At 40.9% G+C, this 17,576-nt stretch overlaps 1 protein-coding gene across 1 annotated transcript in view; it reads left to right on the top strand.

Annotated features, from left to right (window-relative positions):
• reln (reelin) overlaps nt 1–17,576 on the top strand; it is a 103,106-nt gene that overhangs the window by 12,707 nt on the left and 72,823 nt on the right. Inside the window, exon 2 of the mRNA XM_080505483.1 lies at nt 11,595–11,702. Within this exon, the coding sequence (XP_080361609.1) occupies nt 11,595–11,702 (108 nt within the window). The remainder of the gene's footprint in view (nt 1–11,594; nt 11,703–17,576) is intronic.

Genomic DNA, 17,576 nt, shown 5'->3' with positions numbered 1-17,576 from the left:
AGTTATCATGTTGTCTTTTAACTTCATGTGTGTCGTCGTATTTTTTTCTGGCTGATCTTCAAAGCCGCTGCTTTTTCCAGTGGACAACTACATGTTTCCAAATCACCTGCAAGCGCCATGATTCTTTATTGAGGTCGATTTTATGACACCCGTTTCATTTGCATTCAGCTGAATTGGTTTCAGTTTGCTTTGATCCACAGCAAATCATTTGTAAAACCACACATGCTAGACATGGCTCAACAGCACTATTCATCTGAATTAGGCCTCCTGACAACAAACACAGTCCAAGAAGCCTTCGTGTTGATCAATGACGATCAATTCATCTCTATGTGCTATGCACACAGAAATAGTTGTTTCGTTGCTGATTAGTACAGTAACATAAGAAGCTTTAGAAGAAATGAATAATAAAACCTATTGATGAAGCACTTTTATTAAAAAAAATGTTATTTAACAATCTTTAAAATCCTAAAAACGTTTAATTCTGCCATAATCGCTACTCTGAGACAGTAAAAATATGCTGACACTCATTCTAACTGTTGAGTTTTGATAAGTTTTTGTGGCTCAGTGGTAAAACTTTGGCGTCACTGTGCACGGACACATTTAATTGTTAAGACACTGGGATGAGGGGACAACCTGCCAAATGTGGACAACAGACAGGTTTTCTTGGCAAATGTCAAGCTGAGCGACACTAAAACGGCCAAAATACTCGGGCTGGACCCGATTATTCAAATATTCACATGTTGTGGTGGTGTCAGGAGATTAGTTTTTAGATATAAATAATCGCTGCTTCCCCGCAGCACGGTGCTGCTGTGATGCTCCTCTCCATCAGCCCCTCCATGAATTCCACATTACTTGTCCGCAGACTGTGCACGGGCCTCGGGTGCTACACGATTGTATCCATGATGGGCGTTCCATGACGTAACATAACGATCTCTACTTCTGCCGACCAGCGTTGTCCACCTTTCCTAAAGTAGTTTATGTTTCACTTCAGGAGTTGTGAACCGTCTGCCTCTTTATTTGCTTTTAAATTGTGATTATTGAGACGGGGAGACGGAGGATCTCCTCACACAAATGCCCAGTCAGAGTGGACCCTAGCGCACAAGGGGATGACAATTTTGACGAATTTGATCTTGCAAAAATATGGACAATTTCATTACATACACTGTGGCCAAATAGAAAAACTATTTACTAGTGTAAATTTAAAGGTTGTTATTGCAATATGTTTACCAGTCTGGTCCACTTAAGAAGAATCTGGACTGTATGTGGTCCCTGAAGTAAATTATATCTTATTTAATAATTATTTTGGATACACCTTATATACATGTGTATATATGTATGTATATGTATTAGCGTTGTATACATCTTGTATTGAATCAGTTATTTGTTTTTAAATAACCATAACATATTTGGTGTTTGGTTCATTCAATATCAACTGGTGCTACAATTTTTCCTCGTCCCTCCAAAAGTGTCTTCAGGGGATACTTGCCTTTGTATTTTTAGGCATCAGAGGTTTAATTGTATAGTGGGACTGCTTTCATCTTCCACATGCTTGTGTGTATGCAGGAGTACGTGGTAGTAGGCTTAGCAGTTGTCTGGTTTTGTCCGTGTCCAGATGTTCATGTTCAGTAAGCATTAAAAACTAGGTTACTATATTACAATTACATGGACACATTGCAGTCAGAATTAAAACATGCCCATTTTCTTCTCTTTTTTCGACTGAGAGCAATAAAAAAAATGCTGACTCCAGAATCCTATCACTTGCTGCCAAATGTTGCTGCTGAATCATATATGAAATCAATTTCTGTTTATACTCATGTACTGTATGAGAGAAATTTTGAGCTGTTTTCGCAGTGGTGCTCACTACTGTCGGCCAACAAGAAGTGAGCACCACATCTTTCACTGTTCACGAGGCTCAAACGGTTCAAAAGTCGAGGCTGAGTCTCTGATAAAAACTGCAGTTTGAAGTGTCAGTCCATGAAAGTGGTTAACAGGAGGGCAGGTGCACCTGGTGCTAACTTACTCATTCTCTTTCATGTCTAAAGCCTGAGAGAGGATATGCAATGTTGGAAATACAAGGATGAAAATTCAGCAAAAGACCAAACGGCAGGGTTGTTTTTGAAAAAGTGGTATTTTTGATATACAGTATAAAATAAAGGGATATTTCTTCTCATTTGGAAGGGTGTATTTGTGTCACTGTTACAAAAAGTCGCTCCAAGACACATACTTTTATTCACTCACAGTATATTTGTGTCCCAGAAAAATGTGACGAAGTCTGTGTTGTGTCTCTTTCACCTGGCTAAAGTAGTGAACTTCTTGTCCACATCTGGACAGTGTAACTTGAGGCATATGTATCTGTATTCTCAGGGTTTTAATGAGTTGGCGCATATTTTTCAATCCAGTAGTAGAAAAGAAACATTGCCAAGCTTGAGAAGCATTCCCTTCAACTTTCAATGTACCTTGATTTGCTCCCATTAAAATAATCAATACAGTCAGTTTTGTTGTTGCTGTGAAAGTGTCCATATTGGTTTCAGAAATGTTGCATTGCCAGGTCAGATTGTGAAAAACTAGCCTGCATTAGCAGTTCTCTCTTCCTACCTTTGACCTATTATATTACCTCTTTTATTGGACTATTAACATGCACGCTGGGTGGAGGTGAGTCACTTTCATAACAGATATTGGATATGCTGGCCTCCTGGACACATTTTCACCACATCGGTGCAGACTTTGGGTGTTCCGAATACTTGAAACATAATGACCAAGTCACTGCTGGCACTGGAGAGTGTCTGCTCTGCAGTTGTTTCAACTTGAACAAGCATGCCTTGGTTATGATGTTAAAGTTCCTGTCTTCACTTGATCCGAGTCTGAAGGCAAGACAGGGAAAGATTCATAATAATTCATTGCACAGTCTGCAGAGTTTGTGTGCAGTAGATACATATGCAACTGTACAAAGATATATTCAGTTTAAGAAGTCTTGTTGCAAACTATGATAACAGAATTTTTCATAATGTTTTTGACATTTCTTAAAAAAAATATAAGTGATGTTAAAACTTACCCTCACTGAATAGTAAGGTTTTAATTGCTGAACAGACAGAAAAGGAATGACTTTTTTTTGACAGAAGCAACTGAATGTTCTTGCTTCTTATTTGTCCAAAGTCCAAAGGTTTTGCTTTCATAGATGTTTTGTGTCTATGCTTTATTCTGTCGGGGAAGTCCAGTTTTGGAAGCTGTCTGCTTCTGGGAAGAAGACGGTCACTGAGAATGAGGTGCAGCCTGTTGTTATCTGGTGTTAGACACCGAAATCTGTAGTAAAACAGTTTTTCCTTCATCTCTTTCCAATCACTTTCTATTACGTCAATTCACAGTGGAGCTGATGATATGGGGAGCGAGATGTGCACGTCTGATTGAATTTTGCATCTGTCTTTTCAAAGCAGCTAAATCACTGGACCCTGTGTGTTAGGCAAGTGGCAGTGCTACTAACTTCACATGTGGATTGACGTGGCTAGTATTTTTGAATTTGCCAGATTTTCACAAATATGATGCAGACCATGGTTACGAGTATCAATGTGCGTCTCTGTGGTTTGGATTTTACCCCGGTTTTGGGGCTGACTGAGCCTTCACTGTTTTCCTACATTCCTTGGATTGTCTTTCAGGAAAGAGAGGACAGTGGCAGCTTTCCTCTGGAATTTCACGAAGCTGATATAAGTTTAATCTCATTTTTTTATAGTTTTCTATTTCAAACCCATTGGCATTAGAAAGCATGTTAACATGTTGCATATTGCTTTGACAAGACAAGGACAATTCTTCACTTGTCGTGGCTGAATGGCTGAAACCTTCTCTCTGTCTGCAGAACACATGGTGTTAATCATGAGGACAGCTCAGTCTCCAGTACTGGCAGCCAGCAAGCGACAGAGGGAAAGAATCATGGTGTTCTGAACCCTGTTACAATATAACCCTTCACAATAACCACCAATTATGCATCTTCGCCTGGACAGTATTCCCTTCATGGTGCTTGTTTTGTAATGTATTTAAGATGCTTTTGTTTGGTAATTTCGCAGGAAATGTGTATTTGCTGCATGAAGTATACTCATGCTAGGATGCCCATGCTTCTGTAGTGACAGTTTCTTTTTTTTTCTCCTTTTTTCTCCTCTCATTGTATCAACAACATTTTTTCTCAGTACTGGTTACAGGTCTCATGCAGCCATAGGCATCAAGACAGAATATGTGTTCCGATAGAGACCTCTGTGCAACAAGCCAATGAATAATGTTAAAAGTAAAGAGAGGTGATTTGTATCAAACTCAATCTTAGGTAAAGAGAACATCCTTTGAGCTGTCACTACAACATGTGCTTCCTCTGAACTTGCAATGTTCAGAGGACATGAAGAAACATTCTATCAAAACTGATTTTGCTTTTTTGATTAGTGTACATGCTTTCCCAGAGGAGTTCGAATTTTCTTTCAAGTCCAATTTCCATCAAGGTTGAACTGCTAAACTAAACTGCTAAACTAACTTACAGATTATTTGCATATAGCGAGTGATACTTCGTAAAAAATAAAGCTCGCACAACAAGAGAGTCCCAGGAGTCTAAAAACTTGGATTCTCAAAACTTTGGAATATCTGGAAACTATTTACTGAAGAGTCTTTTTATGGAGAGAAACTTAGACTCCTGCACCGACTTATATCCAAGCATTTTGCATTGTTTGCATCGAACAGGAGCAGCACATTTAAGTGTGATTGTGAAGCAGATTATGTGTGAGGAACAGGATGCCTGTGACAGAACTGCCTCTTCACTCCCGTTCTACTCCACGGCTGTTGCAGGGGTGAAGCCAAGTTAGCCAGGCAGTGAGGCTTGGCCTCCTTCTCTTTGGTAAACAGAGTGGACCCTCAATAGACCAAATTGGATCGTGAACAGAAATCGATAGTAATCTCTGGCAGTGAGCATGAAAAGGCCTGTAAACTGTCCACAAGAGATAACTTGCTTTTGTTAGGGCTTTTGGAAAAAACAAACAAACAAACAAACCGTAGTAAATGTTTTAGTTAAGCAGACCTGTAGAAACTCAGTGGCTGATAGGTTGTCTGTGATCTAGCATTTCACAGTGGCAGATGGCAGTGCCAGCAGGCCAGGATGGTGCCAGAAGGTTACGCAATGGAATGATGCCTCTAAGACCTGACTCGAACACCACATGACACATATATGTGCAGAAACACACTTCCCACACAATCTTCTGAAGCTGTGGAGAAACGTCCAGACCTCAATAATTCAGATGGTGTGAATATCTTCATACGCTGTTTTCTTTCCTGCCCCTTTTACGACTGTAAATAGCGGCCATATCCTTCTTGGTGTCACGGTCAGGTGAATGACAGTTTGAACCTTTTCAGGAAGCTCAGGGTGATGTGGCACCCCGACACTGGCACGGCCCAGGAAACAGATGGAACTATAGCTTCCCTATGGTCTGGCCTTCATTTCCTGATCCTCTCTGGGGCACGTGTGTGTCTGCTAGTGGGATATGGGTCAGATGGTCAGCTATCGTTAATCAAATTGTTGCCAGGAAAACCTCCATCCATTTGGAAATGAAAAGGGCATCCTCCTGGTTCAATTGGAAAAAAGGGGATTTCATTGATAACATTTTGTTGTACACTTTATCATTTGTTATTCAATATTTAAATTCCTTTTCTAACTGTCCATCTTGTGTGAACACTCTATTTTTAGTTCATGGTGTAAATGTAAATCAACTTCTGTTACAAGTTCCTTTGGAAAAACATGTTTCAAGCCTTAGGGTTTCTCTTAATGTTTTACGGAACCTTATAAAGTTATGAATGTGGGTGGGGTGAAGACTGAGGGGAGTGTTTGTACACAAAGCAGTGAAGTGAGCTGTTCAGGCCTTGCCAACCAGACTGAAACTTCAATGGAAGTGGATAAGTTTATGCTGTAAATCAGGTTTTCTCTCAGAACTCTGACAGGTCATGCCCAAATGTCTTCTACTCCCTTGCCATGATTTCTTGCAGAATGAGCTCATGCCGCCAAGCATTGCCAACCACAGTATGGCCCATGCTTTGCTGCACCATAGGGAGGCATTACCGTTGCTTTTATGACACCACTGGGAGCAATTTGTCTGGGACCTATAATGATTTGCTGACCTAGCATAGACGAAGAAATATCATTATTGTAAAGCTTCCAGAATGAGCATTTGGTGTTATAAACTACTTAACAGACCCCTATTTATTTGCTCAAGGACTTGGTTAAAGCCACCTGCCATTACTGTAAAAGGTGTTGCACACTGTTGGCACGACACAACAAGATAAAAAACCCACAAAGCCAGTTGTAAAGTACAGGTGCACTCCTTTCTAACAGTAACAACTGTTCTTCTTTGGGACGACTGTAAAAATATAATCTAGTACCTTGTAAAAATGTAAACACCTATTCACGGTCTCCCCCCAGAATTGTGTTATTCCCCTCTAGAAAATGTTTTTACAGAATTGAGAATATCAAGAAATATTGAAGTCTGTTGTTTTCAATAGTCAGGTGGCTGCACAAGGTCAGGGGTAATACTAACTGAAATATTAATCCAACTAATGAGCCAAAAGTTGGTTTGACAAAACAGGCACATGAATAAATTGTGGGAAATGTTTGGTTTTTTTTAATAGTGAAATCGTGCAATCTTGTTTTTGAGGAATTAATTGTTGTAGAAACGAAGTCCTCCATTGTGTGTGTGTGTGTGTGTGTGTGTGTGTGTGTGTGTGTGTGTGTGTGTGTGTGTGTGTGTGTGTGTGTGTGTGTGTGTGTGTGTGTGTGTGTGTGTGTGTGTGTGTGTGTGCCCTTGTCTGCTTGAATACCAAGAGACTTGTCAACAAAGTCGATATTGTGTTTGTGAAAGCGTATTTTGTTGCCTTGTGTGGTGCGCTCCTGCTCCGTGCCCTAACATTACTCCTGGTGGATCTTGAGAAGTGAAGAAAGCCCCAGGCCCATCAATAGTTGAGTAGTAGCACGGTTGTGTGTGTCTATAATGAGGCATACCACATCGCATCATCAATATTACATGCTGGCTTAGGGCCAAGAGATGTGCTCTGTGGTGTGTTCAAGTATAAAGCAGGAGCATCCGTATGGGGGTGTGAGTGCTATGCATATAGTGTAATGAGGGTTTTTGCCAGACCACTGTTTGGACAACTAGCAGGCAGTGTGTGGTTTTTGAAGTTGGATACATGAAGGCGTGCTTCCACGTGTGGTTTATGCGTGTTCATTTGCATACTGATCTGCTGAATCTTGACCTCATCGCTGTTTTCTCAAAGCTCCCTCCTATAGACATTCATAACATAAAAGCAACTAAAACTTAGCACATATGGTGCCGCACTGACATATACATGTAAAGGCTTGTTCAGCTTTTTTTCCCTCCCATTCGGCTGTTTTGATGATGCAGACATTAATTGTTGCTAGTGGAACTTTTATTGTCATCAATTGCTCCAGGTTCAAGTACAAACCTCATGCCAAAGCTGACAAAGTTAGTGCACGCATCATTTCAAATAATTTTCTTGTTCTTTTATTGAGTATACTGTTTCTTTGTAAAATCCGAGGTGAAGTCTATTGACAAGGGAAAGCCAAATAGTTAGACGGAGCAGCACTCGACAGACACTTGCTTATTTGGCCACAAAAAGTACACCGGTGTGAGATTTATCCCTGTGCAAACACATGCCCACTAACACAGAACCTTCCAGTGTGTAGAATGAGATTGATCATGATAGATTTCACTCTCATTCCTGCCTTGTGGCTCCGCATCCCCCTTAACCAAGTGAACAGTGCTCAAAAATGAAGTATGGACAAGAATGTTAAAGGCTCCCATCAAAGGCCTTCCTTTTGGTGTGTGTGTGTGTGTGTGTGTGTGTGTGTGTGTGTGTGTGTGTGTGTGTGTGTGTGTGTGTGTGTGTGTGTGTGTGTGTGTGCGTGTGCGTGTGTGTACGCATCCCCCCACAGGTGATTGGATTTGATCTGATCTCCTCTATTCTGATTGGCTCATCTGTCTGATGCGAGGGCTGTTGGAGCCTTGTCTAAATAATTTAGATCTTGAATTTGTATTGATCAGGTAACGCTGCTCCAATGTGGGCCACTGTGCTACCACGCTTCTCTCCATTCTCCTCCTTTCCTGTTCTTAGTTTATGATTGTATCGTGCCCTCTAGTTTTGCATACCCCGGACTTGTACTCCACCCTACCTCAGCTTCAAACAAAAGGTGGGTGTGACGCTGCGAGCGACAAAACCATGTCTTCTCACATAGGAATGAAGTACAAAAAAAGATGTCAGCGATGGCTCAAGAGAGAAGCGGCCTAGTGGATACAGACAGAAACAAAAAAGCTTTTTCTCATAATGGTGTAGCATGTATGGACATGCCTGTGGAACGTAATGCAGTGTGTGTAACTTTGCTGATACAATTCAGGGGTAGAGTAGAAATGATTTTTCTTTGTAAATAAAGGCTGGTAAAGCCCATTCCAGCTGAGTGCATTAAACTCAGTCCATTACTCCATTAAATACAGCATCATGCCACGGCCTTGGATCAATACAGCATAATGTAAACACTGATATAATGTCTCGCCACACAGTGCAATGGCTTTGTTGAATAGGCAATGCATTCTGGGGAGCAAAAATAGTACATGTATGCACAGTAAGAACATGGAAATTGCAAGGTTGAATGAGACCCATTTCACTGCTTTCTGTGGATTTTGCGGTGTTAGACATTCACCTAGCAACATGGATTGAATACGATATTGCATCTGTTGCCAAGCAAATTATCTTTCTTTCTCACAATACAGCTTTTGTGCATGCTGTACATACTAATAGAATCTGACAGTGCTCGTAGCTGACACAATAAAGAAAGAAGTTATTCATATTTGTAATGTTTTTTTTTTAACCATTGTAGATTTTTGATGATCTAATTTTGTGCATGTGTGTATGGCTGGCTCACACATTGATTGTCTAATATTTAGATATAATGCTGCATTTTCACTTATTTATGCATGTCCTGACTGACTTTGTAGTACTGGTTCGTCATGATTTTAGCTTTTTTTTTTTTTTTTTCAAATTGATTATCTATCAGCAAATTGGAGAAATCAGTTCAGCCATTTTGTATTATTATTATTATTTTTTCATGATATCTGCTGTAAACTGATCGCCACTTGCAGCATGCCATGAACAGCCATAGAAAACCCCCACCGTTGCCGCTCCAGCAACACGGTGACGAACGTTGCAGCAGTGTGGAAATATTTCAAAGTAGAACGCAAAAAGGGTTCATTGGCCAATTACAATGCCTGCAATACCGGTGTTTCACAAGGTGGAAGCCTCAGAGGTTTGTTCAATACAACCAATTTGATAAGACATAGGAAATAGTAAACAAGCATGTATGGTTTGTTTACAGTTAGTTCATACATGCTGTATTTAGCATACAGAATGCCATGGATAAGCCCCAAATTTGAGCCAATAAGACTCTCTTACTTCTGTGAGTGATGTGAATGACTACATTGAAAGCATAGTAATCTACAAGAGTAGTGATGTTCATCCTGTGTTCAGTAATCATGGAGAGAATCTTTCAACGCTCTGTATAGCACTCCATATCTGGAATCACATGACTGTGAAGTTTTTACATTTTCTGTCTCAACATTATATTTCACACTTACTACCTAAGAAAGTATGCAAATATTATTTAAAACAAGACATGACCGTTATTAGTTTCACTACAGATATCCGGATGTCCAATGTTTGCCCCATGTCACTGCTGAGCATCTCTGTGCACTCAATTGATTTTGTGACTTCTCAGCCAGTTTCGCAGATCTCCAGCAGAGCCTATGAAACAGAAAATCTAGGAGTGGACAAACAATTGTGGAATAAATAAGGACAATTATTTTTGTATATCATAAAATCAGTTGCAGGTCAATATTACAAAGATGTTTTTGTGATGGATCAAAAGCATCGGGATCAACCGGCACTCAAAAGTTGTGGTTGGGACATCACTTGCTCAGTTATTCTTTGATTAATGTGTATGTCCATCTGTCCATTGACTGGATGACTGAAAGAAATAAAAACAACTAAAAAACTATAAAAAGAAACAGAAACTAGAAAGGTTGAACTCCGCGAAGCAGACTGCATGCAAATTACAGCATTTGGTTGTGACACTGGGACGGACACAGATATATCTGGACACAAAGAGTTGTGGGATGAATTATTGAGGCTTTGATAAGCAGGTGTGACAGAGAGGGAATAAATGGGCTGAAGTGTGCTGTGTAGTCAGAGGTGTAGCACATCCAATACAGACAGACACATGGAGAACACACACACACATTCAGATACCAAGTGCCTTGTGTGTGGACATGTTACTGGAGCCACATAGTCAGACAGGCAGACGAGGCCACACAGGAGTCTCCTCTGCCTGGATTCCAAGAATAAAACATACAGTGTCGAAAAGACTGAATGCCCCAAATATACCCAAACTGACATGATGCTATTCTTATCAACGCACAGCTACCTTCTGGGTATCTTCTTCTATTCATGTTCTTTTCCCCCATAGAGGAAGGGGATACTCCAGGGCCGGGAGGCAACGATGGATTGTATTCCTCAATGTACAAAACTGCTTTGTGGGGAAAGTGTGTTCTGCTTTGGGCCACAGACGAATCCCCTGTGCTCCGATATGTCTGGCTGGAAGCAGTCCAGGGTCTGAGCTCTTTTCCTCCAGTGATGCTGCCGACTCTGTGGTCCCGTCACTCAGAACTGTTGTTTACTGGGTGGATCAATATTTAACTTGCTGCTGGATACTTTCAGCTGTATGTTGAGCAGGATAATACCCTTTGGCAGGTTTCAGATCTGCGGCTGCTGCTCACAGTGACCTTAGATGAGGAAAAGCTTTGCAAAGCTCTCTGGGTTACATCCAATTAGGTCATCAGTCTCCCCTAATAAGGTTGTCAATATGGGCAGACTTTGATTAAAGCAGTTTGATTTGTTGAGGATGAGGTAGATTACATTCTGGGACTGCTGCCTGTGAAACAGTTGGCAAGGTGATGACATGTTACCCTTCGTATTTAATAAGTTCAGAAGGGTTTTGAGCCCCCATTGTGCCTGCATGAACTGTAGTGCTGTGTTTGTGTATTCACACGTGGGTTTGATATCAGGTTGTGCACACTTGTGCACTTTTCTCACTCTTAACTGGCATCCCAATTAGTGTGCCCTTTACATTTTATTTTCTTAACACCTAAACGCCCTGCTCATTGTTCTTGTAACCCTGAAAACCGTCTCCAGGGCAGTGGGTCAGGCAGGTTACAGTTAACTTGTGTTCCTGTTAAGCTTTACTCTCTTCCATGCTAAATATATCACTAAAACACACATCATGCCCAAATCAGGTGCTATCTTCTTTAAGTCTCCAGTAACCAATGCACCGTTTACTGACCATCCGGTCTCTGGTGGATTAATGAAATTACTTAGATCATTAATGTACAAGAGTACAAATATGTATTTTTATGCTTTTTGTTTGTATGCTACGACAGTAAACATTTCATTGTATTATGCATTTCTTTGAGGTATTTCTTGCAATAACAATTGACTTTTCCCTCTCCCTCTGTCTTCAGTAACCATCTCTACCAGTGTTTCTTTTGATGGTCTGCTGGTGACTGGCCTCTACACCTCCACACCAGTTCAGTCGGCTCCAATCCCCGCTCCAGCTGCCTTTGGTTTTGGTAAGTATTACTCCTTTTTCAAGAGAAGCAGCTCATTGCTCATGCACTACCAATCCTTTGGACAGTCCATACAGTATCTTAATGCTGAGACTGGAGTGTGTCACAACTCAGCTCAGTGAACTGCATCCGCTTTCAGAGTGAGAAAAAAAGACCACTTCATGGCTCTTATTGTGACAGGCCATGATGAATTAGGCGTGTGATCATGGATTTGGCCAGCTGAGATTGGGAAAGAGAAGGAAAAAAAAAAAAAAAAAAGACTGCAGATGATATTGATGAAAAGATACTGGAGAGCCGAGAAGTTGAGATCCTGACACAAGTCAGCTTCAGCCAACAGTCATCATGTTGCACTCAAGTTCTGGACTCAGTTGCGATTGCATTTGACCTTTTTTCATGTAGAAACATAATATTTGCAGTTTATCATATAAGGCTTGTTTTGTTACTCACTTGTTCGTTTGCAAATACTTATGTATGTCATTGGCTTTTTCTTGATAAAATGAAAGCCTTTCAGTTTTGTATTTCATATCTTTAAAAAAATTGACACAAAAAAATAATTCTTTTGCAGGTGCCATCACTGAAAACGGCAATTAATTTCTTTGGTGAAACTCATTAGTAGATACATCGAGAGGTTTTAGACTCAGATGAAATGCGTGTCTGTTGAGCTCATGTGCATGAGTGGAGGCTCTCTTATGGTGATGGTCTGCCCATAAAGAACAGAACCACTGGCCCAGAGCCGCTGCCCAGCAGGTTCACTTTCCCTGACTAACTCTACTGTTCCTCAGACACTGGCTTCGCCCGGGCCACGGCTGCTGTTCACTTTTGGCAGCTTGGTATACTGGGAAGGCATCCAAGCAACAATTGCATCACTCTAATTATTTGAAATGTTTCAAGACTGTCGCTACGTACTCTGTTAGTCAGTGGCTGGTAGTTTCCGCATGGTGTATGTGTTTGAATAGGTCTGCAAAGCCTCGTGTACTCTGGTGAGCAGCGAAGCTGTCCAGGATTCACGGTACCTTTGAGGTTGTTGGCCCTTAGCAGAAGAGCTCTGTGCATTTCGTCCATCTGCTGTAATTCCCCTGCTTCACGTCCCAACGTGGGCTTCAGTACACAAGCTACAAGCAGAATCAATGCTGTCATAAACTAGGGGGTGATTTATAACAGCTATAAAACATTACGTGGGATTTCTTTCTCAATTACAGTTTTATTTCTCTGTCATTTTTCATTAGTCTGTACAATTAATGAATAGATGAGATTTTTACGAGACATTTACAATATCCTATTTGCAGCTGTATGACGAGTTTCCACACATCTGTGGAATGAAGTCTCTTCAGCCTTCCACAGAGAATATGCTTCATCACTGAGCTTATGGGAACCCGGTGACATTACTCGTCATGAAAGGACCAGTGTTTGAGGAAAATCCTTTCAAGATAATGTAGTGAAACAGGAATCGAGTGAAACGCTGCTTGATGTACATTGTTGTGACAAACTCGCGAGGACAAGAGGGTCACAAGGCTCCATCTGGGAATCTTATGTGCAGTTTTCAGTGCAGACCACCAGAGATAAAGCGTGTCTCTCATCTTCCTGGATGGAGGCATGGAGAGGACACAGATACATATGGACAGGAATATGCATAAACACACACACACACACACACACACACACACACACACACACACATGAAGGAGTGTAAAGTTATTGAAGTGGTGACAAGCTGGGGGAACATGTGGCTGACAGATGTATCAGTGGAGTAACTAACATGAACTGTAGTGGTGGATGTGTGAAACATCACTGCGCACACAGTGAGGGGGCGATTCGTAGATTAACATTACTGAAAGTTTTAGAGGAATGAGATCACAATGTTAGACTATGCATGTTCCTGTACGGTTGCTGGATGATGCCAGTTCAAGTTAAGTGACTGTTTGTGGAAAGAATATATAAGGCAGGGAGCATGAAAACAAACAGAACTTACAGCTGCATGCTGGCCTCCAAAAAGGTTAATCTTAGCCATTTCTTTCAATATTCATTGTTTTTATATGCATAAAAGGAGTGTGCAGAGCATAAACCCACAACACACAAATAAACATCCATCTTCAACTTCCTTTTGTTATGTTTCTCCTTCCTCTTTTTTGTCTCTGTGAAAGACCTCACACAAAGTCACACACAAACACCATCGGACAGAGACAGAAGTGAGCATTTCATTTTATTTCATGTTTGTTTGACCCATTCCCTCTTTATATTTGTATTAAAGATGTTTTGATGTGTGGGCTTAATGTGTTTTACTGACTTGTTAAACTTCAGCACCCACTCACTGTTGTATTTGCCGATTTCCTTTGAAACAATCAGGATTATTTGATTTAGTCTAAGGAATGCCGTGTGTTCGGCAAGTTGAACTGTGGATTCACATGCCCATGTCTCTCTATGCTGCCACAAGACAAGAGATCCCCACACTCACTGTCTGGGGGCAAACCACAGACCTTTATGATTCTGTAACTACTGTAACTTGTGCAGATTGAAACTGGATCTTAAAACAGTGTTCTGTCTAGGAGTTCTGCCCACCCAAAGACGGGACAATGGAGTGTAAATTGACTGTGGTTTTCACAAATTTACCCTAAAAGTGGCTTGTAAACGTGTCTGGTTGAAGCAGTCTGCAACAACAATTTTATTTCATGGTACCCCAGCTTAACCCTCCCATCACGAGGATGCCTGGATTTATATAGATTTTATAGCTGACCCAATAGAAAATGCCAAAGAATGAGTGTTTTTGCTCCTCAGATAATTTAACTTTAAATGTCTGTTAGTTCTTGAATATTACTCTGTGTCTTGACACTACTGAGAAGCTCATGCTACAAATGTGTGTCTGTGATTGGACTGTGGAAGTGGCGATGGCCACTGCAATTTTCTAGTTTATGGGCACAAAGCTCTATTTCTCTGATTTATGGTCGTTTTGAGTTTTTCGTTCAATCATAAATGCTCTTTGAGTTACAGCTCAGAGCAGGAGGCGGTCCAAAACCTATCAGCAGTGATAGGATGGCAATAAGAAGGTTAACAAGGAAGAATCAACGATTCCTTTCAATGCCTCTATGCCTGTTACGGTTGTAGGCTTGAAACACTATGTTTTGTCTGCATACACATGATGTAAAAGCACAGACATGTTTGTACTTGTATCCATCTCATTCTCATTTACAAGGTAATTCCTCTGGGATATTCTTCAAACTTGGCACTGATGTTCAACCCCAACAGAAAGATGAACTCATTAGTTTTTGTTTGCTAAAGGTCATGGTTCATGTGACCTCATGTGTCCCATTTTGGGATTGCAATATCTCAAGAAACCCTTGTGGGAATCCCTTAATATTTGTCACATTGACGGTATAAGGTGAACAGCTTGGTTTTTGGTGGGCCGTGTTTATTGTCACTGTGATTTAATGTTCCTTTTTCCATTTGTGTGACCATAATAACTCAGGATATCCCGCATCATTTAATCGCTTCCAACGCATACTCTATCCTACTAAATATTGACTCTTAACAGGCAACAAAGTCCACCACACATTCTCAGGTTTGGACTCACAACCTCAGGCCAGTATATTTTTAGTTAGCATTATGTGGCCACCACATGCAATGGATAAATAGTCCATGGTGTGTGTTTTGTTTCCGTCGATTGTGTTTCATAAGTCTTGACAACTCAGTCACTCACTGGAAACCATTGCAACATGGTTCAGAGTGAAACTGTTATGCATTATATTGTAACATGCTCATAATTGATGCCTGTACACACTGCCAGAAAAGCTACACTAGTCCAAACTGACTCAACTGCTGGATATTTCCTACTACTTCATGTTTTTCCCCCCGTTTGACTTTTATTCCACTAAGAGTGTTTTCTTTCCATTGCGGTCTTTCAGTTTTCTGATGGCAACTCACAGCTTACAATCTGGCATCTGTAAAGATTTTATAACAAAAACATTGACTTATCTACATCCATTTTGATTAATTTGGTTTCGCTATCATTACAACATTTTGACATTATATGCTGCATAGCAACAGAGATGTGATGTATTGCTACCCAAAGGCCAGTGCCACGATGTGAAAAAATGTCACATGGAGCTTGATTTGTGTTGGTCCCCTCATAAGAAATGTTTTTCCATGAAAATAGCTATCAATTCAAGTACAAAGACAGAGCAAGTATTCATTCTAAATGTCTCCCACTAACTTATAATTACTATGATTAGCAGGCACTTGAAGAGAGAAGAGAGCTCTGAAAATCGATGGGGAGGAATGGATGGGCTAAAAATGCCAACATGTACCTCACAAAATGTGTGAGATTAAAGGAATGAGTGTGTATGCAGAGTGAGATGGAAAACTTGGAGAAAACACGCATGAAAAATGGCAAATAGGGACAGATTAAAAGAAGACAGTATGTGAATGATATAAGAAGGAGAGAGAAAAAAAGATGAGAGCATAGCGTTCCATCACTCCCTCTGACGGAGTGGCTGATTGGTGTTGCTTTGCCAATGCTGAGCTGCTGGGAAACTGGTCATTGATGGATGGCTCGTTTGCTGGGTGATGTTTATTTTGTCGTTAATTTGCATATTTGTATGTATTTGTGGGGCGGTTGGCTTCTTCTCGCAAGGACCAGTCCCCATCTCAATATGACGGATCTGGCTGTCTGACAGAATGGACAGCTTAGTGACGGGGACATCCAGCCGACACTCCGTTTCCATGACGGATGGTCTCATGCTAACACACAACTCGACAGGAGATGAAATCCTGCTGCACCTTGACCTGCGGGGGAGGGGCCAGAAAGGGCCTGCCGCCATGACTACAATCATCCTTTACACACATTTAGGTCTATAACATATGTAAATAACATAAATAACATATGCTAAGTCATGGGACAATGTATTTAGCAGAAAGCAATTGTTGGTTTTTAATTAATTCAGCACTTAAGTCTATTTTAGGCCTCAATGAAATGGACTTAGGATCAATTGCAAATACATTTTACGACATTTCAGTGACCTAACACCATGACTTCTTTCAATAAAGTTATGCCGAGTCAAACTCGTAGATGGCAATGCTGTATTCTGATGACAAATCAACTTTTTTTACACCTCACCTCCCCAAAACTATAAAGCAAAAGTAGAGCAGAGGTAGATGGTGTTTTTGGGAATATTGTTGTTAAAAGTTTAAAAGGACTAAAAGCAGGATGTGATTTGCCGGTTTGGGCTATACCAGGGGTCAGCAACCCGTTACTCCGGAGACGCAAGTGGCTTTTTCGTCCCTCTGCTGCGGCTCCTTGTGTTGAGCTATATGGGGTTTCGACACTGATGAAGGTCCTTCACTTTTTCACATTCACTGCCACAGACGGTGGTAATTATTCACTTAACATTGAATAATAAGTATTGACCCAACAACTGAATGACATTGAATGCCACACCAGTCACATTCGTGGTACTAAAAACCCTGGACTTTAACTGAGTGACAAATTCCTTTCAGGAAGCTGTTTCACATATGAGCCACTGCAGTCGAGTGGTTATGACTCTTACCTGCTGTGCAGGGAGAGGAGGGTTTGAGTCCTGACCCTTGCATTGCATTCATTTAGAAATGTTTACTTAATTTTAAAGATGCTGGTTTGTTTATTCTTATTTTTGATCAGCCATTCCCCAGTCTCTTATGCCGAGCATAGAGGTTAAAATCAATATATAGTGTTATCTTCATTCATGTCAAAAGGCTTTTGTGGCTCCCAGTGTCTTCTGTTCAGTGGGAAACGAGTCGAAATGAGTCTTTGAGTGTTGAAGGTTGCCGACCCCTGCACTGTACCCTCAGCTGGTCCAGGTATCCCTGCTTCTGCTTCTGCTTCTGTTGATTTTCCATCGCTGAATGGAA

This window comes from Blennius ocellaris (assembly GCF_963422515.1).
Source record: "Blennius ocellaris genome assembly, chromosome: 11".
NCBI classification, from domain to species: Eukaryota; Metazoa; Chordata; class Actinopteri; order Blenniiformes; family Blenniidae; genus Blennius; species Blennius ocellaris.
Note: the sequence above shows the minus strand (reverse complement) of the source record. Positions and strands in the feature narration are given on the sequence as shown.